Here is a 26,372-nt window from a genome sequence, read left to right as displayed (position 1 = left end):
TACTAGAGAGTATCGAGAGCACAGCATACTATATCTAGCGACATGGCAAAATTTCACGTACCAAATGCATTCCTTGCAAATGATGTGACACCCATATCAGCTATATCTAATGGGACCGGGAATTTGGATAAAACAAGTATTGATAAGGATGAAAATGATGTGAATCTGCGATATGAGTTTCGCCATATATTCCGTACTATGGCTATATTTGGACTGTACCACACACCTAAGAGTTGGAGGAAACAGGAAACAGAGTCCGATTATTTTCTTCAGAATGCGCATCGATTGTATTGCCTTTGTACCCAAATAATAATATTTCTGAACTTAGTGAGAACAGTTGTTGGATTTGGATACATGGATAGTAGCACACTGCCAATGCAAATAACATTAGCTTGTTGGTTGTTTTTATGTGGCACTAACAGCTTTATTTGGTACCATATTTGTAATACTGACACATTGCCGAAGATTTTCGACTTCTGGCAAACTTATTGTCAGTCTTCTTCAATGAGCCGAATGTTCAAGACTTCGATCAGCATCACTTGGATACGCAGGAGAAAATTCCTCATCTTTGGTGCGGCAATTTCCTTCATTGTATCCGATTCACTATTTCCAGCCTTTGCGCGATTGGGCCCAATTGAAGCACTCCGAAATGACACCGTTTTCTTGTCATCTCCAGGAACTGACCCCATTATCGTGTGGGATATAATGGGACAAGTAGCACTGCTGTTTGGAAATGCCGCGTTTGCGATGCCACCAGCATTCCTGCTTATTCTTTGTTCCATTATTTCCCAACAATTTCTCCAATTCACGGAACAATTCTACCGCTGCATAACAGATGAAAGCAAATTCAAAGGATGTTTGATGGGGCTTCGTCGCCAGCACCAATATCTGTCCAGGCTTGTGTTTGTTCTTGACGACGCCTTTAATTTTTATATCGCCGCATCGTTTGGAGTTCTAGTAATCATGATGTGCTTTATAACGTACCAACTTGTTATAGCTCAATATTTCAGCAGTTTTCTTTCGATATTTCTTGCCGTGTTTTGGCTTTCTATGGTGTCAATCAAATTTGGATTGATTGGATTGCTTACGACTCAAGTTCACGAAAAGGTAGGTAATGCTTACTGGTTTCATACTTTCATGCCGCTTACCGCTTAGCGGTGTGACGCATGCGCATTGCAGACAAACGGATACACTATAGGCTTGTCATTGACTGATACGCTGGCAAGCGGCATGGAAGTATGACAGGGGAATAAAGAGAAACATCGTCAGTGTAAAATAATTTGTAATCTCACTTTTGGCTTAGATTACGCAATCAGTGTTTGATGAAAGAAACTAAAGACGTACATTTTGCTATTCCAGTTGAAACCCACATTCCCCCTGTGGAAGATTTTGCTAAAGTCTTCCACAGAGGGAGTGTGAGTTTTGAATAAAATAGTCAATTGGGTAAATTCTGTTTGAAATACTCACTCCAGTATATAAAGATCATGAATACGTTTCTAAAACGTTGTAATAAGATATTTTGGGCAAACATTTTTGCAAAATATTTTCAAGGACCACTGAACCAATACTAGGCTCATTTCATGCTGATTCCAAATATGGTAAATTCGAAACTTATCGTCTGCAGTGGACACCCGCGTGGAGAGGGTTAATAAATATGCCTATATAGGAACAGTGAAGTGAATACCTTAACTGGGACGACGTGTTTGAAGCCATGTATGTCGGAAATATTTTGTTCATTTGATTGGCATATGGTCGAATCCAACGAAAAGTGTACACGGCATGTTCAGGGCCATAACTTAAAAATATTAATCAATTGGCATTCGTTTTTGTATTGTGTTTATTCGCCTTGATCATCGCTTCGCGCCATATATAATAAGACCCCTTCTAAAAAAACTTAGACAAGAGACCCAAAAACATGCTATTTTTACCCATTTTTTCAAAATATTTCTTAAGGTATTTTTAAAAACATCTAAATCAGTTATGAAAAGAAGTCATTGGATTGAATCTAATTGATTTCCTGAAAGGTGTGTATTCAAAGATTGCCTGTTCAATTTTTCACATAATATGAATTTTTTGTGATAATTTTTTGAGTGGTACTTTTTTACATTACATACGAATACAATTTTTCATAGCACTAGATATATCTTTAAAAAATGGAAATCACTAATAAATGCGCAATTGATACAAGCTTTGATATGTCCAATACTGAAATGCATTGCATTCGGACATCTTTATCATTGTGTTTAGCTGCCAGAAATTCTAAATGACACAAAGGTAGGTTTGGTAAAAAATATGCATTACCTCCGAATACATGTTAAAAGCTGTGCCATTTCCACAAAGTGAGAGAATTGTAAACAATAGTTAAGCAATAGGTGCAAGGTAATACACTCTTTATTTCTCCCAAGTTTCAATAACCTGCGTTTAAATATTTCTGAGATGTCAACAATAAAAGCAAGTATTCGTAGGTAAATTTGGTAAGAATTTACCTAAGAATACTTTGACATCATGACAGTACGAAACACCGCCATTCATGCCAATGCCCATACTGGTACATAAAGAAGGCCTGTATGTTTGCTATCAAATCATATGTCAATGAAAGTTGCGAATTCACATACATGCCCACCATGCAAAACTGAATACGGCTTAATTGGTGAAAAATATGTACTGAAATAGACGACGGTCTGCTCATTTGAAAGAAAAATCAGCTTCAAAGAAGATTAGAAGGGATAAATACTTGGATTTGTCAACTGTCATGTGTGCTTCATTTTAAATGTTTACCGACCTTCTGGTTTCTGAGTAATTTGTGTCCAAATTGATTTATTCGAGGTAGGTAACTTTGACGTTTTCGCTAAGGTTACCTACGAATACCATGGAAAAACGACTGTTCTCATTGTCTCATGATCTAGACAACACATTGATGGACCCTGGTATAAAGCTAATTAAAGTTGCCCTCAAACGAAAGGCCACAAGACGTAACTGACTCCAAGATGGACTTCACAAGTCTGCAATAACGGTTTTAAGCGATTTGTGTGCAATTAACAAATTAAAGTCACTTTAGTGCCTTTGTTTCTTACTTCAATCCTCTTTCAACCGCTGTGAACCGACATTATTAATACATGATAGGGTCTAAAGTATCAATAAACGCACATAAAGAAAATAATACATTCAAAGTGCTTTATAAAATGAAGCTTTGATTGCGATATCCACCAAAAGTCTAATTCTTACCTACAAATACTGAAATGTTACTTACGAATACAGCATAATACATGACATGTGTAATGAAGTGTCCCTACCAATGGAAATTAATTGTCAAAAACTTTAAGCGGTACCCCATGACACTATTATTACCCATATACGGATTCATTCAACAATTATTTATTATGTAAAATTGCTGATTAACTACTTGTATATCAAAATGAAGTGGTCAAAATCTTGCTAAAAGCATCAAAAATTTTTGATCTAAGGTAATAGCATTTATTCACTTGGACGTACCATCTGAAAGAGATCTAAAACTACCATTTTATTAATTCATTACCATAATAGCAAAATTTAAACCTATAAATTCAATATAGATATTGTTAAATCGCTCATGTTACCTACGAATACCCGGGTTTCTTCACCTTTTCATTGTATAAAGTGTTAGGTGTATGCGTATAATTCTAATATTCTTGAAAACAGGCATATCATACTCGTTCTTATACAATGTGTAAATTGATTCATACTCATTTGATAAATAAAATACAGAAACTGACCTAAACTTCATTTTCAAAAATAAACTAGCATAATTGACTAAGATCATATTGATCGCGTTATAAAAATAAAAACAAATATTTTCTGGTTGAGTTAGCATTTTCCTGACACCCTGTGGTCTACATTACACGAAAAAAGCGTTAATGGAATATTCCAATTGTTTTAGGTTGATTAGTATTGCGATAGTGAAAGCATCCTAGTGGTATTCGTAGGTAACATTGGGTTTTGATATCACATTTACTATCACACGTCCTGGATTTATTTTTCAAGATTAGTAATGGCACTTTTGGTTTATAAGGCCAATATGTCATCAATCAATGGGCAAAAGGAAAAAATTGTGGAGACATTTTTATTCGGACTTTTATTTTTGGCCCGTGGACACTTTTGGTTGGATTCGACCATATACTTATCTTAGACCAAGACAAATTGCTAAGATTTTAAAATTAAGGTTCCCTTAAGGCCTCGTAAAGCCACCTTTGCGCAGTATTTTGGGGACCTGAGAGCACATCGGACACATCACAGTGCATTCAGAATATGAGGAATAGCCTTCTGGTATAATTTTTTTGAATTTGAGATTTAATACAAATTCTATGGCAATTTACTACAACTTGACATTTTGTCCTCGAAGTCCACAAATTAAACTCCTTTTAACACGTCATGATTAGGAAGAATTCCTGACTGGGAATCACGAATATGTGAATATTTTTTCTGCTAATCTTTTGGGAGATTTCAAGTATATTCAAGATACGACAGAACAAATTTCAAATGATGGTTGAGTTTTCATCCCAGCTAAATATAGGTAGTCATGCACCGTGTTTCGTGAATACATGCAGCGTACCGGTCCCGGTTACATAACAGATGTGGTTAAATGATAGCTAATGATGAGGGGATTACCCGCAAACATATTTGGAGTCATTAGTTGTCATCAACTGGGTTGGTGCGCTGCTGGGGTAGAGAACGAATCTAGAAGGACCCATCCCTGACGGCGTGTATGGATTATTGTGCTAATAGCGCGGTCCTTCCTTCCGGACTAGCTGCAGATAATCACCGATGTCTGCATAGGTTGTTTACTAAAGAACAAGAACACAGACTCCTAATTACCATACAATGCCGCGCGCTGCACCCTGATTGGTTGATAATGACGTCAGTCTAGCTATGCAGCTAGGCATAATATCGCGGTGAAAATGATTTGTGATGTGAGGCCACCACCGGGGCTCTTGCTACTTAATTCCCTGGTAACCGGGTACATAGTGGGATTACAACTGGTCAGTTTTGACTCTCACGTCTGTTTTTTGTAAGCGACATAATTTAAAAAGTTTAAAAAGAAGACGGCCATTACACACCCACACATCATCGGAGCATCATGCAAAACTTAACGAACTATACGTTATACAATGTATGATATATACAAACAACATGATTAAGGGGGTACTACACCCCTGCCCAATGTTGTGCTTATTTTTGCATTTTTCTCAAAAGTTATAGCGCATTGGTGACAAGTAAGATATGTATATTATAGGGGCAAGGACTACAAATACTGCACTGACATTTTATTTCAGCACAGACAACAGTTGTGGAGTTACAGTGTCAAAAATGAGGGAAAACCAATATTTGATCAATAAATCAATAACTACTTGCCTTGAGTTGCTGAATTTTCAGTGCAGTAGTTGTAGTTCTTGCCTCTATAACATGCATATCTTACTTGTCACCTAGTAGTAATTTTTGAGAAAAATGCAAAAAATAGGCAAATTGGTTACTTAAGGTATACTACAACCCTTGATAAATTTGTGACTATTTTTGCATTTTTCTCAAAAAACAATAAAACACTGGTAACAAAAGTTATGTATATCTTGGTGTAGATTATTCACCCAGAACTGAAATTTGCAACTCACTTTGCTACGTTGCGTCCGAAAACATCGGACTTCGTCAGGCATCTGATTGAAGATGTTGTGATGACGTCAGATGTTGTGACGTCAGACGGCGAGGAATGTCTCGTAATGCCGGGAATTTCAGTGACTCAAGACAAGCGGTACGTTATTTATGATAAGAAAAGAGGTACCGCTAGACTAGACCTCATTTCTTAACATACAGCCTGTCTCAAAAAAAATTGTGCAAGTGAAAAGCGCCCTCTGTGGCAATTAGAAAATACCGTTGTGAAATAATGCTTACATCGACGTCAAGGGCATAGTCTTAGCTCTCAAATGCCGTTTAGTCTGTTCAATTTTCTTGTTTTAATCTCGAGATATGCTTACTTAATAAAGAAAGGGTAAAATCACAATTGTGCCACTTTTATTAGGGAAGAGGGCTGTACATGTAAATCAATGATAACATCAAGTTTATCAAGAGTTACTTCGTGAAATCAAAAGAATGCATCAATTGCACAACAATGCAAAATTGTTTTTAATGTTTTATCATGATAAAGGTATAATGATTCTCTTTTCCTCTTACGACAAATTAAACGATAAATAAATATTTCACATTTTGCTGTAAGATTAAATACATGTGCATGTCAATGATTTTAGCGTGGTAAATACTGTTCTTTTTGTCATTCAAGACATGTTAAAAGACAAACAAGTATTACACACTTATGGGTTAATGAACTTTGACAAGTTCATGAAATTTGACAAATTAATGAAATAAGACAAATTAATGAAATTAGACAAAATAATGCACGCGAGCTGGTGCAGATGCGTCTAATGCACGAACCCAGAAGGGGGGAGTGCATTAAACGCATGAACATCAGCTATCATTGATTTACATGTACAGCCCTATTCCCTAGTAAAAGTGGCACAACTGTCATTTTACCCTTTCGTTCTTAACTAAACATATCTCGAGATTAAAAAGAGCAAATTGAACAGAACAAACGGTATATGAGAGCTACGACTGAGCCCTTGACGTTGATGTAAGCACCATGTCACAACGGTATTTTCTAATCGCCAAAGAGGGCGCTTTTCACTTGCACAATTTTTTTTGAGACAGGCTGTATATAATAAATCACTTGTCTTGAATCACTGAAATTTCTGTGAAGTAATTGGATTCCTTGCCCCTATAATATACATAACTTTTGATACCAGTGTGTAGTTATTTTTTGAGGAAAAAGCTAGTCGCAAAATTTATCAGGGGGTGTAGTACCACCTTAAAGAAAATACTATATTACGTATTAACAAGTACTTGCAAGTGATATAATATAATATATAACAGTTAATCAAACCGTTCTCATCAATGCAGTCTTAAAATGAAACGAGAGTAGTACACAGTTTAAAGCTGTTTAACATGTTCAAATAAGTTAATCCATAGTAAATCTCATAGTGACGGTGCAGCTCCAGCAAAAGACAGTTATAGTCTATTTTCACTGTCAAGAAGTTTATCAATTATCTCACGGCGGGGATCTAATTGATAGTCTGATATATGTTAGTCGGATATACAGTAATGATGACGACATGGTAAACTAGCGAGAAACTAGTGAAATTGTTATAACAATCCTGTCTTTAATTGTTTTAAATTTTGAATGACACCAACAAGTCCTTGTGGCCGAGCTGTCTAAGGCGCTGGTGATATGTATACATGATAGCGGCGCAGTGCAGCGTGGGTTCGAGCCCCGCCTCTACCGAACTAAATTTCCTTTTTTTTATTTCATATTATTATGTTAGGGAAATATGGCTGGGAAAATGTATGTATGGCGAAGAGTGGTGTGGTCAGATATAATGATGACGACATGGCAAACTAGCGAGAATCTAGTGAAATTGTGACCAACGAAGATCTCGCACCACTGCTTTTAACCAATATCTGTGTAACATTGTTTCTGGGGTTTCCTGCAACAAATTAATTGACATTAAAAGTCAGGATCCGGAACTAACTTCATAGCATTTTACCGTTTGACCGTTTTTTAAAATAGCATGTAGCAGAAAAACGCTTATTTCTTATTTTCATTGTATAAATTCATGTCTTTCAATCACTATACTCGGTAGACTTTCTGTATCCTCTGATATTGTCGCCATATGATGACATGATCCCTTCCCGGATCCCTTTAAGTTAACTATGAGTCCGGTTCGTGAATAATAAATGCTATAGCATTTTAAAGTCGCACCAAAACCACTGCAAACAACTTTTTAAAGGTACAGTCCAATTTTGATGTGAGGTTTATTTTGTTGATTTGCTAGATGTGGCCACCTGCTTCAGAACATGTTCCTTTATGCTATCAGCGTAATCCGCTAAGATGGTCTCATTGCTGATCGGAGATATGTCGGGACATTTGTCTCCTTCGACGTACTCAAGCTTTGCTGCCGCTGACACATTTTTAAGTCTCGTATCCCTGTCTGAGGCGACCTCATCATCGTTTGAAAATTTAGGACGAAACAGAATTCTTGCGTCAGTTTGGTGAGTTGTCCCCATAACTCCAGTCACTTCGAATCTGTCATCTCGGTGCACGACTTCTTGCGTACTCTCGTAGTATTCGCCGCGTTCATATCCAAAAGGATGAGGTACCCCATTTTTCTGATCCCAGTACATCAGTTTAAACCAGGCGTTGCCTTCTTGGTGTTTTGTTTCTCCTGGTCTTGTCAATCCCACTGCAAGTTTGTTAATATAATGGATGTGGTTATGCGGCATGGACCACATAACTACCACACGGCGATTAGCTTTCGGATCATCAGTCTCCACCTTCCACGACACTGTACCTTCAGATCCAGCCAATACTATTCCAGTTTTACGAGTCGCCATAGATCCTTTGCTTCCCGGCGGAATTTCTGAGGGTGGTGAATTTACAAATCCCTTGTAGGCTGTAGATACTGGTTTGGTTAACGGATATTTTGTTCAGTTTTCAATCTCAATACCTAAGGATATGCCATAATTCGTATCCCTAATGCTGGTGGCAACAGCAGTGGTTGCTATTACTGTACTAGCAGCAGCTGCAATCATACCCGAGGTGATCTCCATCGCCGGTGTAAAAATCGAGATCTTTAAACTCGCTAAAATTTCTAAAAGACAGCAAAAATGCTTCACAGTTAGCCCAGTTCGACACAACTGTGCAGCTTTAAAACGCGGCATCCGCTTACATTGTAAAATGTCGTGCTGTATTCAGAGTGTCACTGCATGGTTCCGTTTGCTCTGTCTGACCCCCGTGGTCTGACCTAAATGTTAATTCACTGATCAAATGATATGCAGGTCCCACACCCGGAGAGGGCACTCGACCTATGCAGGTGACGGGTATGTGCCAAAAGGCTACGTTTTTGAAACCAGCTTTATATATATATGAATATATGAATACAAAACCCACCCAAGTCCATACGTTGGCCAAATTGAGTTAAGCATGTGAAATTGTTGCTATACATAGGCCTGTCATATGTATGAAAGAACAACTCAAATTCATCATCTGTGTCTATTGAGCATGTGAGAAATAGCATGTATGAAAGAACCACCCAATTCCGTGATTTGAGTCTTGTAACACATTGATCGAAATCCAGTATGTATAAAAGTCCACTTGTAACACATTCATTGCTGGAGAGTGACTTTTGAAAAAAAAAAGGGTTTAATAAAGGAACGTGTGTGGTTTGTATTACATGGTAGAATGTTTATCAACATTATACATACCTGTGTGCTTTATTCTGTATTATCTTACTAGTGATAATCTCATTCGAACGTTGTTGTCTTTGTACAGGGTGTCCCAAAATGATTTGTACCGTGTTTGCAAAAATAACTAAAAATAGAAGACGGGCAGTGTATCTATTGTTGATACCTGTATTATAATGTTGGATATGTCTCTTACTTATTCTGTTAATATCAGCACGCTACCTTTATTTGTTTTGGCGTGGCATGGAATAATGTAAAATCGATGAAAAACCTGCTTTTCTTTTTCAGCGCAAACGACTCGCATACCCTTGAAAAATGGCACAACACACTTGATCAACTCATGGATCTTTTTATGTACATTTAATGTCAATCAAACAACTTTCATTCTTTAAATGATTCGTAACGTCATAAATAATAGATGAATAACTTTTTCCAAATAACTTTGTGCTGAACGGTTAGTAATTTTACAGATTTTCAAAATAGGTTGCATTGTCAAAACTTAGAATTCACCACTTCTACTAAAAACGTCCAATCTTTAAAATCTAAAAAATCTGAGAAAGCTAAATATATGTAGAACTTAAAATGCAAAACAATATAACCAATAAACATGCCCTTCATACCTAAAAAAAACCCATCTTTTCCGGTATAGATCATTCTGGGACACCCTGTATATGATTCAAAAAACCACCCAAGTCCAAAATTTAAAATGAACCCTACAAAGTCCCTGAAATGCTAATCGTCATACTTTATACAGTTTAATCCACTCATTTGCACGTAAAACTTACCATATTGACCAGGTAAATCTAACTTAAGGAATTAAAATGATACACAGGTTTTTCTCTCAAAATCACTTCCCATGGACTTGGGTGGGTTTTGTATTCATGTATTCATATGATATCCCTACCACAGGGCCTTTTTTACATACTATACTCCGAGTCACTGGCTGAAATGAGCCGTTTTTGTTAAGAGAAATTGGCCTACGAGTCTGAAATGAGGTATTGTTGTATATTTCAGATTTCTCGGTGATTCAAGTATGGTGAGTGCTGCCTTTTGGAATAGTAGCGGGCTAAAAAGGTCTTAATTGATTTATAATATGTGATCAAATAATGTGTTATTTTTAACAAACCCAAACATTTTGATATTTCCAACAATAGCAAACGTGGAAATTTAATTTTTTCTGCCAGTTCTGTTGACTAATCCCCAAACATTAAAACGAAAGTCTCCTTAGAATGTATTTGAAACAGTAGTATAAGTGTTATTCTACTATTGTTACATTTATACAACAAAAACTCCCTTTAAAAGGGAAATTCAGCCTCTATGTAGAAGAGGTCTTGTAATGAGTTTAGGGGGAAGGCATTTTATTGAAGGGATAATGATTGCGCTAATGGGAAGTTTTTGAATTATTTCGGTATTCGTTCAGGTGAAGGTGCCACTTATGGGTAGTATTGACTTTGTTATGGCGAAAAACATGTTGAATTCTACACCTTGAAGATGAATTTTTAGCAATAAATAACGTGACATCATAGAGATATTTTAATCATCCTTTAATTAATTTCGCTTCAAACGGGGGAAGAACACGTACGAGCCCGAATTTACCCACACAATTTCTCTTTTTTCAGGAGAAATACGCATAAAAAAGTTGCAACGAGTGTCAACCAGTTATGTAATAATTATTCTCTTCGAATAGAGATAAACTTGTTTTTGCAATAGCCTGACCTTTAAAGCCCAAAAACATAAAGGACTGGCTACCCTCTACCTGGCTTAAGTTTAAGTGGGTTTACTAGGGTAAACCCTCTCTGGTTTACTAGGGTAAACCCACTCTATGTATCAGCTGATGCCAGCAACATGATTTTGTTGATCCTCGTTTATTTTCGTTTGTCTTGTTTACCAGCCTGGTTTAAATCAATCAATTTGATATATATGATAATAAGAGTACCTGACTGTGCAATATATCATAAATCTTCCAGCTTTTGAAGCTGAAACTCGACATGATACTCATCAATTACGGTGCAAAATTCTGCAGCCTTGCAACAGTTTACATGTAGGCTCACATCAGTTAAGCCTACACAATGACATCGATGAACACTGGCATCAGAATGACATAGGTAGCCTTAGAATAATACTGATTCAAACTATGGTATTATAGCCCCCGTTAACAGTACTGACGTTGTAATTTCTCAAGTTACACCCGTGAGGAGTTACTTGCACTTAGAAAGAAAAGCGGACTTCCAAAACAAACTTTTGATAACATTACATCCCTTGGTATTTTACAACGCCAGCGTGGACGCCGAGGAGGTGGAAACATAAGAAGAAATTTTCCAGTTGTAGTAACCAACCGTATGCCCGGTCTCTCGTTAACAAACTTGATGAGGCCTTAGTGATTTTTGAACTTAATAATGTTGACATTGCTGTGGTTAGTGAATGGGTTAGGTGTGGGTGTTGTATGTGTTCAGAGGTGATGAGACCATGTGTACTGGGCATGCTGTTGTGTGTGCATCTGCATGCATGGTAGTGTGTGCAAATCATCCCTTCACCTGTGTGCCCTTTTTCCGCCCACACCCAACTCACACCTGCATGCTGATGTTTTAATATGTGGCAATATCCATTTATGCTTTATATGTGCAATATTTTTCATCTTTTATCTTGCATTATTTGAATTAAAATTTGTTGTTTATATATTTTGTATTTGTATTTTTGTAATATTTTGATGTCTTTTAATGTAAAAATTGCTCAATTTGGCCTTAGGGCCACGATGGTTTTGTAATAAAATGAAATGAAACGATAATGTTTTTGAGCGCTAATGTTTTTTTACCATGAAAGAGTGTCATTGATAAGAATCCGTCTCCATTGTGGACGCAATCAATAAAAAAAATCATTTAAAGATGATAATAAATGAAAGTACCCGTCTTCTAAATAAACATTCCTGGACATACCATTCCATGTTATTGACCCCTAATTATACCACATCCGGTATACAACTAGAAAGTCAATATCATCGCTTACCTTGCCAATTATTGTTTCATTGATTTCAAATAGTGTTGAGTCACCCTTGCTTTGTAATTATGATAACAAAATCATCCATGGAGCAATGAGCGAACAAGACATTCAGCATATCAATTTTAAGCGCTCTTTAGCAAAGAGTTCATTGAATTTACAACCGTATGATAAAACAGACGAAAATAGTAACTTTTTTGCACAAGATTTGCATTTAATGACATAAAATTTGACAAATATTATAAGGAACACTTGAGGTTTTGACTTTTAAAACCTACATTTTGGTCAAAAAATGTGCTTGGATAGGTAGTTTTCAACAGATTTACAACATTCGCCTTGCTATAAAATTGAATTGCGTGAACTGTTGACCTAGTTACGAAAAGTGTTTTAGGGGGAAGTGTTAGCTTTCGTTTGATAAAGAAAAAATTCTGATTGGATGAAGGGAACAATTGAGGCCCATTTTTTAGCTAGAAGCTCCACAGCTCTCACGAAGCTATGCACTCAACCGTGTAGTGTAATCAAAGACCGTGTGGAGACAATTCACTGCTTGCTTGAGAGATCTTGGACAAAAATGTGTACTCAGGTGTATCAAGGTGGAAACTGTGCGCATGATGGTTTATAAGAGAATCGTTTTTGTATGGAAACCTTGCCATATTTTTTATGGGTTTAATTTACTCAAAAACAAATATAAATATCACATTGAACATATTGAGTTAAATAGGTATTTGTTGACAATTCCAACCGATCAACTTTGACCGATATTTTAACTAGTTTCTACAAATATAATCGGACTTTTTGTCCTCATTCCCTCTAACGAAAGGATTTTCGTTAACAGAACGTTTTCGAGCCTTTGGTTTGTTCCCTATATAACACTAGTTTCAAATATTGGTAAAATTGGTTCAGGTAAAACAACACTGAGTCCTAAACATTGGTTAACCAATTACAGGTAAAACTTGACCCCAATATCTCCAACATTCTAGAAATACATGGGATACTTGAAAGTTATTATACTTAGTTCTCTGGGTTAATAGGATGAGCAAATTTTAATCTTTGCCAGTGCACATAAACGTTGAAAAACCACAGTGCATCTGGTCGGATTCGAACCGGTGACCTTCGTATTATTAGTACGACGCTCTAACCAATTGAGCCACAGAGGTACGCTGGAGAAGAGCGGAAGATATTTATCTACAGGAATTAGGTTCGAATAATGTTCGTCACATTCCAAGCGGAATCCATCAGAACTGCATAGGTATTATTATACTTAATTAGTTCTCTGGGTTAATAGGATGAACAAATTTTAATCTTTCCTCAGAGTAGCCAGTGCACATAAACGTTGAAAAAAACCCAGTGCATCTGGTCGGATTCGAACCGGAGACCTTCGTAATACTAGCACGATGCTCTAACCAATTGAGCCACAGAGGCACGCTGGAGAAGAGCGGGTTAATAGGATGAACAAATTTTAATCTTAACGTTGAAAAAACAGTACATTCTTAAACACTTGAGAATGTTCTTGCAATCTTATTTGTTCTTACCCGTGTAATATGATTTATGAAAAACAGAAAAATTGTGTGTTTTACGATACGATACCACACACCTTAGCACGTGCGAGTCGACGCGATAATCGTACGTGCTATTAGAACCAATCGGATGTGTATAGCAACAACAGGACTGATCGGTTATAAGCCCTAGGTAATTCCTTGTAAAATGTAGAATTTAATTTAATTTAATTGAAATTTGGTATACTTATGGTTACTATATTTATTTGAATTGAAGTGTTTAAGAATGAGAATAAAGGTATTGATTTTTAGCTGCGAGTGTCGCGATATCTGTCGAACCAATCGGATGTGTATAGAAAAACAACTCGGCTTCACCTCGTTGTTTTACTTCAAATAATGATGTCGCCCGTGTTATATGAGACGATAGATGCACTCAAAGTACATCTTCCCGGACGTTCATTTACATTGGTTACTTTGGGGAAATATTAAAATTTGAACCAATATACCTATAGATTTATATCTTCCGCTCTTCTCCAGCGTGTCTCTGTAGCTCTATCGCTGCGGTTTAAATTGTTTCACCTGTGATACTTTATCACATGAATGATTCAGCAAATAATTATACATGTTCTGTATACACGTTCTAAATTAATATCAACACGCTAATTCATGGTACTGATTCCTAGTTATGTCACATCCAGTAAACAAATTACTTTCAAAAGTGCCTATATTGCTTAATTGATTTCAAATATTGCTTAGTCACGTTTGCTTTATAATTATGATAACTAAGTCACTCAATTTCATTGCGCAATAATGATCAATCAAGACATCCTCTTCTATTATTTCAATTGATTCGAAATCGCATTTGAAATTATTTTATATTAAGGTGGCACTGACCAAAATTCATAACCTCATTAATATACGCGAAACCTGTGATCCAATCAAAAGAAATTGATTGTCTGACCGCGCACTAATTGCGAGGTCATTAATAACTCACAATGACTCCTGACGCGCTACAATGACTTCTGCGCGCGCGTGCGTGTATAAAGCTAAGCGTTATTGCAACGCACGCGCCTACGCGATTCCGCCGCATTTCTGTGATTTCTGTGATTGGTAGCTCTTGTTGTCGGCGCGAATGTTAAATTCGCCTGGTCGATTTTTTTTGTAGGGTAGGTTACAACAATAATTAAAACTGGTTATATTTTAACAACGTTTGATGGCATAAAATAACTTAAAATGCTATTTTGATTTGTTCAAATTATTAAATACGACGGTAATGAATGACAATAATAACTTTAGCATTTTGTTTCCTGCTTATTGTCCGATCCTATCAAAATATTTCAAGAATTAAAACTACTCTTACGCATGCACTTTAGACAGTTGCGGGGGGGGGGGGCAAATGCCACCCTTACGTCCACCACCGTAGCGCCGCCACTGACTCTAGAAAAACGGACATTCAATGTCACCTTAACTGATGAAACCGTTAACGTCAACATACAAGTTAATTATCTATATCATGCATCGCGCATGGCTATTAAAGAGAGCATTTAATTGTCTATATCATGCATCGCGCATGGCTATTAGGACATCTTTATTATATATAATTTAAGTATCACTATACATAATATAGATAGGTATCACTTTGTTTCCACCATTGTTCTTTAATAAGAACAATTCACAAATGCACCATTGTCTTGTGAAATATTGCAGTGGTGAACAAAGTAAAATACTAGGAGAAACCTGAGACTATCAACGTCAACCCTAAGAAGCATCGGTTGTAGTCTCCAGTTCGATTTCTTTGGAACTATAGTACACAACTTAGCAAAAAAGCCAACGAACTCTTCAATTTCAACAGAAGGCTGTGGACTACTATAGAGTATAGAGAGCACAGCATACTATATCTAGCGACATGGCTAAATTTCACGTACCAAAGGCATTTCTTGCAAATGATGTGACCATGGTGACACCCATATCAGCTATATCTAATGGGAAATTGGATAAAACGAGTATTGATGAAGATGAAAATGATGTGAATCTGCGATATGAGTTTCGCCATATATTCCGTACTATGGCTATTTTTGGACTGTACCACACACCTAAGAGTTGGAGGAAACAGGAAACGATGGGGAAATCTCAGTCCGATCATTTTCTTCAGCATGCGCATCGATTGTATTGCCTTTCAACCCAAATAATAATATTTCTGAACTTAGTGAGAACAGTTGTTGGATTTGGGTACATGAATAGTAGCACACTGCCAATGCAAATAACAGTAGCTTGTTGGTTGTTTTTATGTGGTACTAACAGCTTTATTTGGTACCATATTTGTAATACTGACACATTGCCGAAGATTTTCGACTTCTGGCAAACTTATTGTCAGTCTTCTTCAATGAGCCGAATGTTCAAGACTTCGATCAACATCACTTGGGTACGCAGGCGAATATACCTCATCTTTGGTGCAGCAATTTCCTTCATTGTATCCGATTCACTATTTCCAGCCTTTGCGCGATTGGGCCCAATTGAAGCACTCCGAAATGACACCGTTTTCTTGGTATCTCCAGGAACTGACCCCATTATCAAGTGGGATATAATAGTACAAGTATCATTGGTGTTTTGTAATGCCGCGTTTGCGATTCCACCAGCATTCCTGCTTATTCTTTGTTCTGTTACTTCCCAACAATTTCTCCAATTCACGGAACAATTCTACCGCTGCATAACAGATGAAAGCAAATTCAAAGGATGTTTGATGGCGCTTCGTCGCCAACACCAATATCTGTCCAAATTCGTGTTTGTTCTTGACGACACCTTTAATTTTTATATCGCCGCATCGTTTGGAGTTCTTATAATCATGATGTGCTTTCAAACGTACCAACTTGTTGTGGCTCAAAATTTCAGCAGTTTTCTTTCGATATTTCTTGCCGTGTTTTGGCTTTCTATGGTGTCAATCAAATTTGGATTGATTGGATTGCTTACGACTGAAGTTCACGAAAAGGTAGGTAATGCTTACTGGTTTCATACTTTCATGTCGCTTGCCGCTTAGCGGTGTAACGCATGCGCATTTAAATGTCGGGTTATATAAAAAATCATGAATACGTTTCTAAAACGTTCATCTTTTTTTCAACTTTTTTCAAAAAAATTTGGGCAAACATTTTTGTAAAATATTTTGTCAACAGTTAAATAACATTCTTTTAGAATATTTTGCATCACATTTTCAAAAATGTTTTTAAAACGTTTTTATATCCTTTACATAAGCCAACATTTAAACCTTTTCTATAAAACGTTGTGTGTTAATTTTGCTGGGAATGACCAATATCAGTAGGCAATTTAATGTATTGCATAGCATCCACAGTCTTCAACATAACAATTCCGTTTTTAAGATATTTTCTCAAAATGTTCATTTTAAAAACAACCTCCCTCTGGAATCTAACGAGAGTCCTTAACTTGACTTCTTTATTAAACGTGTTTTTGCTACAGTAAACGTAATGTATGAAGACAGGCATGATTACTTCATCGAAATATTATCGAGTTATAAAATGAGTTCCTATTTTTGTTTATCATCATCATCATCATCATTATCTTCATCACCACCATCATCATCATCATTATATCATCATCATCAGCAGCAGCATCATATTTATTATTTATTAGCTAAAGGTAGTTTTATAGCTTCATAATTGCATTCTATGCCGTGTTTAAAATGTTTGTGTGTGAGGGTGTAATTGTGTGGAGTTTGGATTGGGGAGAGTGTGGTTGGGATTAGTGTATGGTGTGTGGGGTGCGTGTATACTTCCCACAAGGCATTTTAATGTTCTATTTGATTTGCTATCCAGATGTGCAATGGTTTTTGGGATCCCTCCCTTATCAAATTTTCACACATTTGAAATAATCAAATAAAATGGTTATAATATTGTGCCACTAATTATTTAATAAAGACTATCAATGCATTATATAATAAATTGAAGTGTGTTGATCACGGAAGGTATTGGTTTTATCACTTTACTTGGGCGATTGTAGGCACGGAAGTTCATGTTGCTAAGGGTAAACAGATGCTGAAAATCACATGGGTTTTAATGGTTATGCCTCAATTATTTGATTAAAAGTTTGACGGTTTCAATTGGGTTGAGAAATCGAGAAATATACATCAAAATCCAAAAATCTAAAAATCAGCGATCACTTTAACTGACGTAACAATCGCGAAGAACCTTTAATTGAACGCACGTTCACGTCCAACCACAACTAATGGTCATTGCGCATGGCTGTTAATTTAACGACTTTGAAGTCGTTAAGCATGTTAAGTGTCATTATACATTATATAACTATCACTTTGGTTGGCGATATTGTCAATGCTAAGCTAAGAGTAAAGCCCAACAGGTAGAATTTCTCGTTTATTTAAAATTGTGTATTGGGTTATCGCCAAACAGCGTGAATACTACTAATACAGATGATTGATTAGACAAAACAACAGCATATCAGTGTATGTTTTCCAGAGAGCAACATCATATTTATTTCTTTAGTTGCGCTGACAACTTGTTCTAACCAAAATGGCTAAAATCCACGCACCGACTGAATTTGTGGCAATTGATATGACATCAACAATACCTAATGGGAATCTGCAGGATAAAATAACAGATAATGATACCGATGTCGATGCTGTTAATCTGCGATATGAGTTTCGCCATATATTCCGTACCATGGCTATTTTTGGACTGTATCACACACCTAAGAGTTGGAGGAAACAAGAAACGTTTGGCACAACTCAGTCCGTTGATTTTCTTCAATATGCGCACCGGTTCTATTGCCTTTTTATCCAAATAATCATATTTCTTAACGGAGTTAGATCTGTTGTCGGATTGTGGTATATGGATACCAGAACACTAGCAATGCAAATAACAATAGGTGTTTGGTGGTTCTTGGGATTTGTTAACGGTTCCACTTGGTACCATATTTGTAATACGGACAAACTGCCGAAGATCTTCGACTTATGGCAAACTTATTGTCAGTCTTCGTCAATGTGTCGAATGTTCGAGACTTCGATCAAGATTACTTGGGTTCGCAGGAGAATATACCTCATCTTTGGTGCGGCAATTTTCTTTATTGTATCTGATACAATATTCCCTGTCTTTGCGCGATTTGGCCCAATTGAAGCACTTCGAAATGACACAATTTTCATGGCAGCTCCAGCAACAAACCCTATTATCTTGTGGGATATGGTAACAATATTATCGGGGGTGTTTGGAAATACTGCGTTTGTTATTCCACCAGCATTCCTGCTTATTCTTTGTTCCATCATTTCCCAACAATTTCTCCAGTTCACGGAACAATTCTACCGCTGCATAACAGATGAAAGCAAATTCAAAGGATGTTTGATAGCTCTACGTCGCCAACACCAATATCTTTCAAAATTCGTGTTTGCTCTCGATGATGCGTTCAGTTTTTATCTCGCCGTAACTTTTGGAGCTCTAATAATCTTAGCGTGCTTTCAAATGTACGAACTTGTTATAGCTCAAAATTTCAGCAGTTTTCTTTCGATATTTCTTGCCCTTTTTTGGTTTTCTGTGATATCAATACAATTTGGATTAATTGGAGGGTTTACGGCTCAGGTTCACGAAAAGGTAGGTTACAAAGAAAACTTAATTTTGTCAACAAATCAATCTTAAGTTTGGTCTAGATTACGAGAGCAATATCTAACAAAAAAGACGTCGCAAATACATAATTTGTAATTTTCAGATAGGTTAATATGGGTCGGTTTATATCAACCCAATATTGGAGTAATGGGAACAGGGAACTTCAGCAAGACAGCAACCAATAATGGACCAATTGAACAGGCATTGGGAGTTTTAAGAATTTTCTCGAAGTATCAAGAGCTATCTTAAGAGCCTCTGAGCCAATACTAGGCTTGTTTGTACTCATTTTAATGCATTTTACACGAAGATTCCAAATATGGTCATGAAAATTTACAATTATGAAATTTTTGAATAAATAGAATAAATTGGCATATTTCTCACCGTCATACTAATATCTTGTTGCAAAAAATGAAGAAATTGCTGTAAACTTAGAGACAACATGCATGTAAAAGCATGATTAATTCCTATTTGTTTTATACAGGTATTGGAGTATCAGCCGTTTTCACTCCCACTTCTCGTATCATGTAATACATTTACAGTAAAGCCATAATAATTTCAGTCAAATTTTCATCTTGTTATTCTTTACCCAAAATGCTGATATAATATTAGTAATAACCCAGTAAACACAAAACTTTTCGACATCATTCGCAAAGGGTTATAAAAGGTTGTCAGAAAACATTTAAATGTCGGGTTATATAAAGGGTATATTAAGAGTATAAAACGTTTTCATAACCTTAAAAAACATTTTTTGATAATCTACTGCTCAGCAAACAAAATTGTTTTACAGAAAACGTTTAAATGTCGGGTTATATAAATGGTATAAAAACGTTTTAATAACATTCCAAAAACATTCTTGAAAACTTGATACAAAAGTTTCTAAACAGAATGTTATTTTGGGGTTGAAAAAATATTTTGCGAAAAATGTTTGCCCAAAATATTTTCAATAACGTATTAAAAACGTTTTCATGACCTTTATATAACCCGACATTTAAATGTTATTAAAAGGTTTTGAAAAAAACATTTTAAGAACATTTCTGTGTTTGCTGGGTTCAAATGTTTCAACATAATGTTACTTAAGTATTGACACAACATTTGGCAAAAATGTTTGCAAACATAGTTTACAATAACATTGTTTGAAAACATTTCAAAATATTGTTGTAGTGTGTTTTCATACAAAACGTTTTAAAACGTTATCATGACCTTTATATAACCCGACATTTTAATGTTATTAAAACGTTTTTACCTAAACCAAAAGCCAAAATACAACTTATTTAAAACGTTTTTAAAACGTTTTTGTGTTTGCTGGGATAATATTAGTAATAACTGCCGAAAAGGGTGTCTGTCCATTTTAAGCTGAAATTACAAGGTAAAATGAATGAAACCCCACTGGAGTTCAATGGGCGACTTAAAGTCGAAATATGACTTTATGTCAAATTTACTCTGTTGACCTACAAACACTACAAATTAGGGTGAATCCATTTAGGTACAAGTTAGGACATGTGTATACATTACAAATATGCCTAAAAATCATGTTGGAAACAAAATTAACAAATTTTGAATTATAAGCCATCATGTACGATATATTATGTCTCTATCTTTAAAGCTGAAACGATTATATCATGCACCTTTTCTTTTCAAATTGAAATAATGCATTCCCAGCAAGCGTGGTATATTCTCAAAATATCAGGATGGTATGTTTGTGCCCCATTTTGGCCATTTTTCTCTAGGTCAGAATAAAAATGAAATAATAATCCAATTAAGGGTAACCCCAAGTTTCTAAAGAAACAAAATGAACTCCTCTTCTTCGAAATCATCTTATTATTATCTTCTTCCTGTTTTACAGGCACACGAGATCGTTAACTATATCCATGACATCGGTGTATTTGGGTTTAAAGAACATGAAGAAGTCACCCAGGTAAGAGATATTTACATGATCTGATTATAAACGGATGAATATTTTTGTAATTAAATTGTGTATATTTACTTTTGATATAACAGGTTGATCTGGCTACATAATTACATAATGTCTGTGTGCAAAATTTCTTGAAGATTCATTCGCGCTTAAGGTGGTACTACACCCCTTGATAAATACGTGACTATCTTTGCATTTTTCTCAAAAAATAATAACACACTGGTAACAAAAGTTATGTAATCCAGTTACTACACTGGAATTTCAGATACTCAAAATAAGCGGTACGTTATTTATGATAAGAAAAGAGGTACCGCTAGAATGTACCTCATTTCTTAACATTTATAATGAACCACTTGTCGTGTATCGCTGAAATGTCAGTGAAGTAATTGGTTTCGTTGCCCCAATACATAAGTTTTGTTACCAGTGTGTAGTTATTTTTGAGAAAAATGCAAAATTAGTCACAAAATTTATCAGGGGTGTAGTACCACCTTAATATTGTTAAATTTGTATTTATGTTCTGTTAACAGAACCATATGGCCTATGGACAAACATGACCAACGTAATAATTAGGCATATACATACTCGACTATGCATAACTCACAAACAAAAACATTTGAATCAATATTGAAATATTGTGAATAAACATTTCTTGTGGGTATCTACCATAAAATACCATAAAAAGAGGATACTAGAATCAAAAGATACTCTGAATTTACTGTAAAATCAACCTATTTCTACATGTATTTAAGTGCGGATAGTGAAGTGTGAAAAAAAAATTTTTACACATATTTATGTTTTATTTAGAACTGTCCCGTTCAATTTGCAAAATCATTATGTTGAAATAACAAATCGATGACGTTGTTGTGTTACAACATCATGAGTGATTCATTGTACCTAGTATTATCGTCAGAAAGTGCGGAGCCTGATCGCTTAATGGCCGGACATGAAAATGCTTTTATTTTTCTAATGAAATCCATTAGAGAATACGTCAACATTTCCACATACGACGGAATCATTTCCCGAGAATAATTTTTAACACAATTGCGACTCGTGTGAGCAATAACAAGACAACTCTTATGAGCTTATGTGAAACAAATTATGCAGTGCTCAAAAAACTAGGGCACCAGTTCCTCTACATCAGGCACAAAAAGAAACTCGTCAGTTATATTCATCCTTGCTGTTCATTAACTTGATAAGTTTGGATTATTCTGAAATATACATTTTGTTAATTGGACTTTGCTTTCTCATTTGACACCCTGTTCGTGAAAAACGAACAAGAATTGGCCAAGATATGCGCCTCCAAAGCCTCAAACCCCAAAATCAAAAGTTGCATTTTCAACGATTTTCAATGGGAACGCAACGTTGCATTGCACACAAGCACCACGGGCCAATCAATAAAGCACACAGTGTAACAGGCACAATTGAATCGTTAAAATTGCAACTTTTCATTTTGGGGTTTGAGAGTTTGGAGGCACATATCTTGGTCAATTCCTGCTCAATGTTCACGAACAGGGTGTCAAATGAGAAATAAAAGTCCAATTTACAAAATGTATATTTCAGAATAATCCAAAATTATCAAGTTATTGAACAGCAAGGATGAATATAATACTGACGAGTTTCTTTTTGTGCCTGGTGTATTTCACTTGAAATCGATGCACCCCCTATGAAAGGCATGACCTTAATATCCCACACATAAGGTAGGCTATATATTTCAAATGTAGTCACCCATTCATGTAACTTAATTTAAAATTTACACTCCTTGCGTGGGGGTTAAGCTCATGTCTTCCATAATGGGTATATGGATTTCAACTGTAATGTTCGTGTGGAATTTGCTCAAAGAGCAATTACTGTCAGTGTGCAGTGATGGCCCAATGAATGCGACCTTGTGATTAATCAAATTCTGCATGTGTACACTATGCAGTAAACACCACTTAAAAAATTAATGAAAATATCAATTAAACGCATTATTATTATAACCTTAATATAACGCGATAAATTTATTGAAATTTTTCTTAGATTACCTTGTTCTTTCATTAATATCGCCAATCTTTTGAGTCAGCAATTTGCCACTGGTATCATTATTTATTTTAAGCACTGTATTGTACTGTATTGTATGGATCGGTCAATCGATGACAAAAGAGCAATTCATTAAATCAGTCGTTCAATTTTCCGTGAAACAAAACGACAAATCCCTTTTAACAAGGACTCTTAGCTTTATATTATTGCGAGCTAATGAACTATATTAACTAAACATTGCTATACTATATGTATTGTTAATAGTGTGTCAACACTGGTCAAAGTAAATTGTATTGGTTCAAATAATTATGCTTAATATAATGTCATCTCTTGATTTTAAAACGTTATTTCAGATGAATATGTTCATGTCCAAATTGAATGGTCCTCCTATTGCATTAACCCTATGGGGCATTGTACCTCTCACCAAGGAATTCCTTTTGACGGTAAGACTTTAAAACATCATTGGCTTTTTTATGCTTTTTGCTTTCTTTGTTTTTGAAAGGCGCTGTATTCGCTTGAGAGAAAACTTACCTCGCTGTCTGATTTTCATGATATAGATGAGTTGACCTCTGACGTTATTGCCTGGCAGTATGCGCGCGTTTCATTTAGTTCATGGCCCATGTTTTTAAAACTCCCGCCACATCACAATAATGCTATTGAACAGTTAAGTGATTGTAGGCAGTTCGCTCAAGCATATCGATATACCAGTCCCTTGCCTTTGTTGATAAACATTGAGGTCAACTCATCTATAAAGAGGGTGTACATGACCAGCTTGCAACTTTACTATGCGCGGTAAACGATTGTCACATTTGTTTATTCATTTATCATAATTATTTATAAATCTATTTATCTTGTTTTGTTTTTCATTTCTTTATTTTACAGGTTGTTGGAGTTTATATTACTTACTTCGCTTTGGTGGCTCAGACCTTTTAGTCAAGTCTATTCAAATTCTGGTAATAAAAGCTACAAACAGGAATATAGCAAACCTGACAGCCAATGCAACATTTCCTTATTCCATATGACTCAATGCTTGACACAAGCATACATTAGATAATATGTTGCTATATTGTGTTTTAATTTGGAAAACTCATATGTGGTGCCATTTTGGACACCATCTTTAATTTTACTTGATCCGAATTTCTTAATTAAAGTTTTTCTGAATTTCTTGGCATATGTGACCATCCAGCACAACTGAGCTCTGAAGTCGCCAATCATCATTTTTGAGATATTCAACCAAAATATTCTGCTTGAAATTACTTTAACATGATGTATATCATGTCTATAGTACTTGTTATTTAAGTAGTGAAAAATCAATAAAACAGTCAATAAATCCTTTGTTTCCTATTGGTTATTGTTAAGTTCAATGGAGCATATCTCAATAGTGGCACTGGAGACATCCGGGCTCAGTTGTGGTGGATGGTCACATATTTGACATGAAAATGCAAAGTAATTTTAGCAAGTAGTTTCAAAAGGAGGAGTCTGAGACATTTTTAATTTTTATAGGGAAATCTGTGCGTTAAAGTGGTTGGGACATTTTTTTTATTATGATCAGGAAATCCTGACGGTGAAAATTGGTTGGTGTATTATTCATTTTTTTTATCATGAAATCCTGTGAAAATTGGTTTGTATTTTTTTTATATAAATTTGACACAGAGATATCAAGGAACATTAGATGCATCATTGATCCATATTCTGACCGATTTTAAGCAGAGATTTCCCGTGAAATTTGATTGTGTCTCATTTGGGTTTTTTATCAGAAAAATTCGTGAAATTTATATGTGTTGGTAGTCTAATAAAGAACTTTGGGAATAGGACTCGCTAAATATTTTAGGCGGCGAGGTAGGTACCAGGGAATAATCACACAGTTTGGCAGGTTCGTCTTGGTTCACTCGTCTCGGCTAGTCTCTCTGATTGGTTGTTCTGTTCCTCGGCTCTTCATCGTAGATTTGCCATGAGTAGGGGCGCTAATATAAAGTTCTTCATAGAACTAGAGGTTCAACCAGGGACTTATTTAGGCTTTCAGATTCAGCCAAGCACGAGTATTATCACACAAACATGAAGACAATCAAATCCACAATTTACTGATAATTAAGTTATATTTATTACTTACTTCATCTTCTTCATTCGGTATGAAACTTTATATTAAAACTAACAAGTGAACTAGGAGTAGAACAAACTCCATTATCAAGTAATAATTAGCGAGAATTGTTCTCGCCCTAAACTAAGAAGTTGTGTTCAAATCTTGACGCACACGGAGAGTTTATGGAGAGGTGTTATGCCTCTGAGTGACTACCACAAGCTACAATTCATTCTCAGTTTGCGTCTGAATGACTACCACAAGCTACAATTCATTCTCAGTTTGCGTCGTCCACAAGACCATTGTTTACAAAAGACCATTGTGACGTTTTTCGATAGTCTAATCGAAATGATACGAGAGAGTGATCTCACTCGGGGTGAATGACACCATAATTTTGATTAAATAAATAAATTAAAATAGAAGGCACGGGATATAAAATAATATATCGCCACAACAGTAGTATACATGTGTGAGTGTTTAAAACAAGTTTTCAATGCTCACTTTTTTGTTCCGTATATCACTGTATATTATAAGCCCTTCTCCGTCATCAGCTCTGCATGAATGTTGACTTGTTGATCCTCTAACCAATCTGGACGTTGGTGGTGTCCTAGGTATTTCCAATAGAGAATCATACGGCCAAGAGAGTTCATGGCCCTCCGTGCATAAAGAAGAAGAGCAATCCAACCCTAAACATGGACAGGAGCATGAACTCTCAAGACTATATTATTCTCTAACACCTTTGAAAGTGAACTTTGCCGTACATAATGCGAAAATTCTTGCCACCAGCGGCGATCGGCTTTTTGGGGGGTCTTTTGTTTTTAGTTTTTAGTTTCTGATTGTGTGGCTCGGCGGTGTCTGAAAAGAGGGGGGGTGATGACATTGAGCACTAACTTACTACTTTGGTGTTTTATATATTTTACATTGCCCATTCCTATGTCATA

At 35.8% G+C, this 26,372-nt stretch overlaps 1 protein-coding gene and 1 non-coding gene across 4 annotated transcripts; one reads left to right on the top strand and one right to left on the bottom strand.

Annotated features, from left to right (window-relative positions):
* The first annotated feature begins 1,051 nt into the window (after positions 1-1,051).
* LOC140146144 (uncharacterized) lies at positions 1,052-25,882 on the top strand. 3 transcript variants are annotated; one of them, XR_011858193.1, is made up of 4 exons: positions 1,052-1,107; positions 21,270-21,341; positions 23,708-23,797; positions 24,237-25,882. XR_011858193.1 is itself a non-coding variant. In XM_072167902.1 (4 exons), the coding sequence occupies exons 1-4, from the start codon at positions 16,651-16,653 to the stop codon at positions 24,285-24,287; spliced, it is 357 nt and encodes a 118-aa protein (XP_072024003.1). In that variant the 5' UTR covers positions 16,594-16,650; the 3' UTR covers positions 24,288-25,882. The 3 variants fall into 3 exon arrangements, 2 of the variants coding, with proteins under 2 accessions (XP_072024003.1, XP_072024005.1); XM_072167902.1 differs by lacking the exon at positions 1,052-1,107 and adding an exon at positions 16,594-16,794; XM_072167904.1 differs by lacking the exon at positions 1,052-1,107 and adding an exon at positions 19,225-19,414.
* Positions 13,396-13,473, bottom strand: Trnai-aau (transfer RNA isoleucine (anticodon AAU)). Its single transcript has one exon. It is a non-coding gene; the product is annotated as a tRNA-Ile (tRNA).
* Positions 25,883-26,372: the final 490 nt, after the last annotated feature.

Source organism: Amphiura filiformis, chromosome 2, assembly GCF_039555335.1.
Source record: "Amphiura filiformis chromosome 2, Afil_fr2py, whole genome shotgun sequence".
NCBI lineage: Eukaryota > Metazoa > Echinodermata > Ophiuroidea > Amphilepidida > Amphiuridae > Amphiura > Amphiura filiformis.
The sequence above is the reverse complement of the archived record's forward strand: the minus strand, read 5'-3'. Positions and strand labels throughout refer to the sequence as shown.

Excerpts from the sequence above, each read along its gene's own strand:
- LOC140146144 (XM_072167902.1), top strand. The coding sequence starts at position 16,651 with ATGATGTGCTTTCAAACGTACCAACTTGTTGTGGCTCAAAATTTCAGC. Across the intron at positions 16,795-21,269 it reads CGACTGAAGTTCACGAAAAG|GCACACGAGATCGTTAACTA; the intron begins GTAGGTAATGCT and ends CCTGTTTTACAG. Across the intron at positions 21,342-23,707 it reads AACATGAAGAAGTCACCCAG|ATGAATATGTTCATGTCCAA; the intron begins GTAAGAGATATT and ends ACGTTATTTCAG.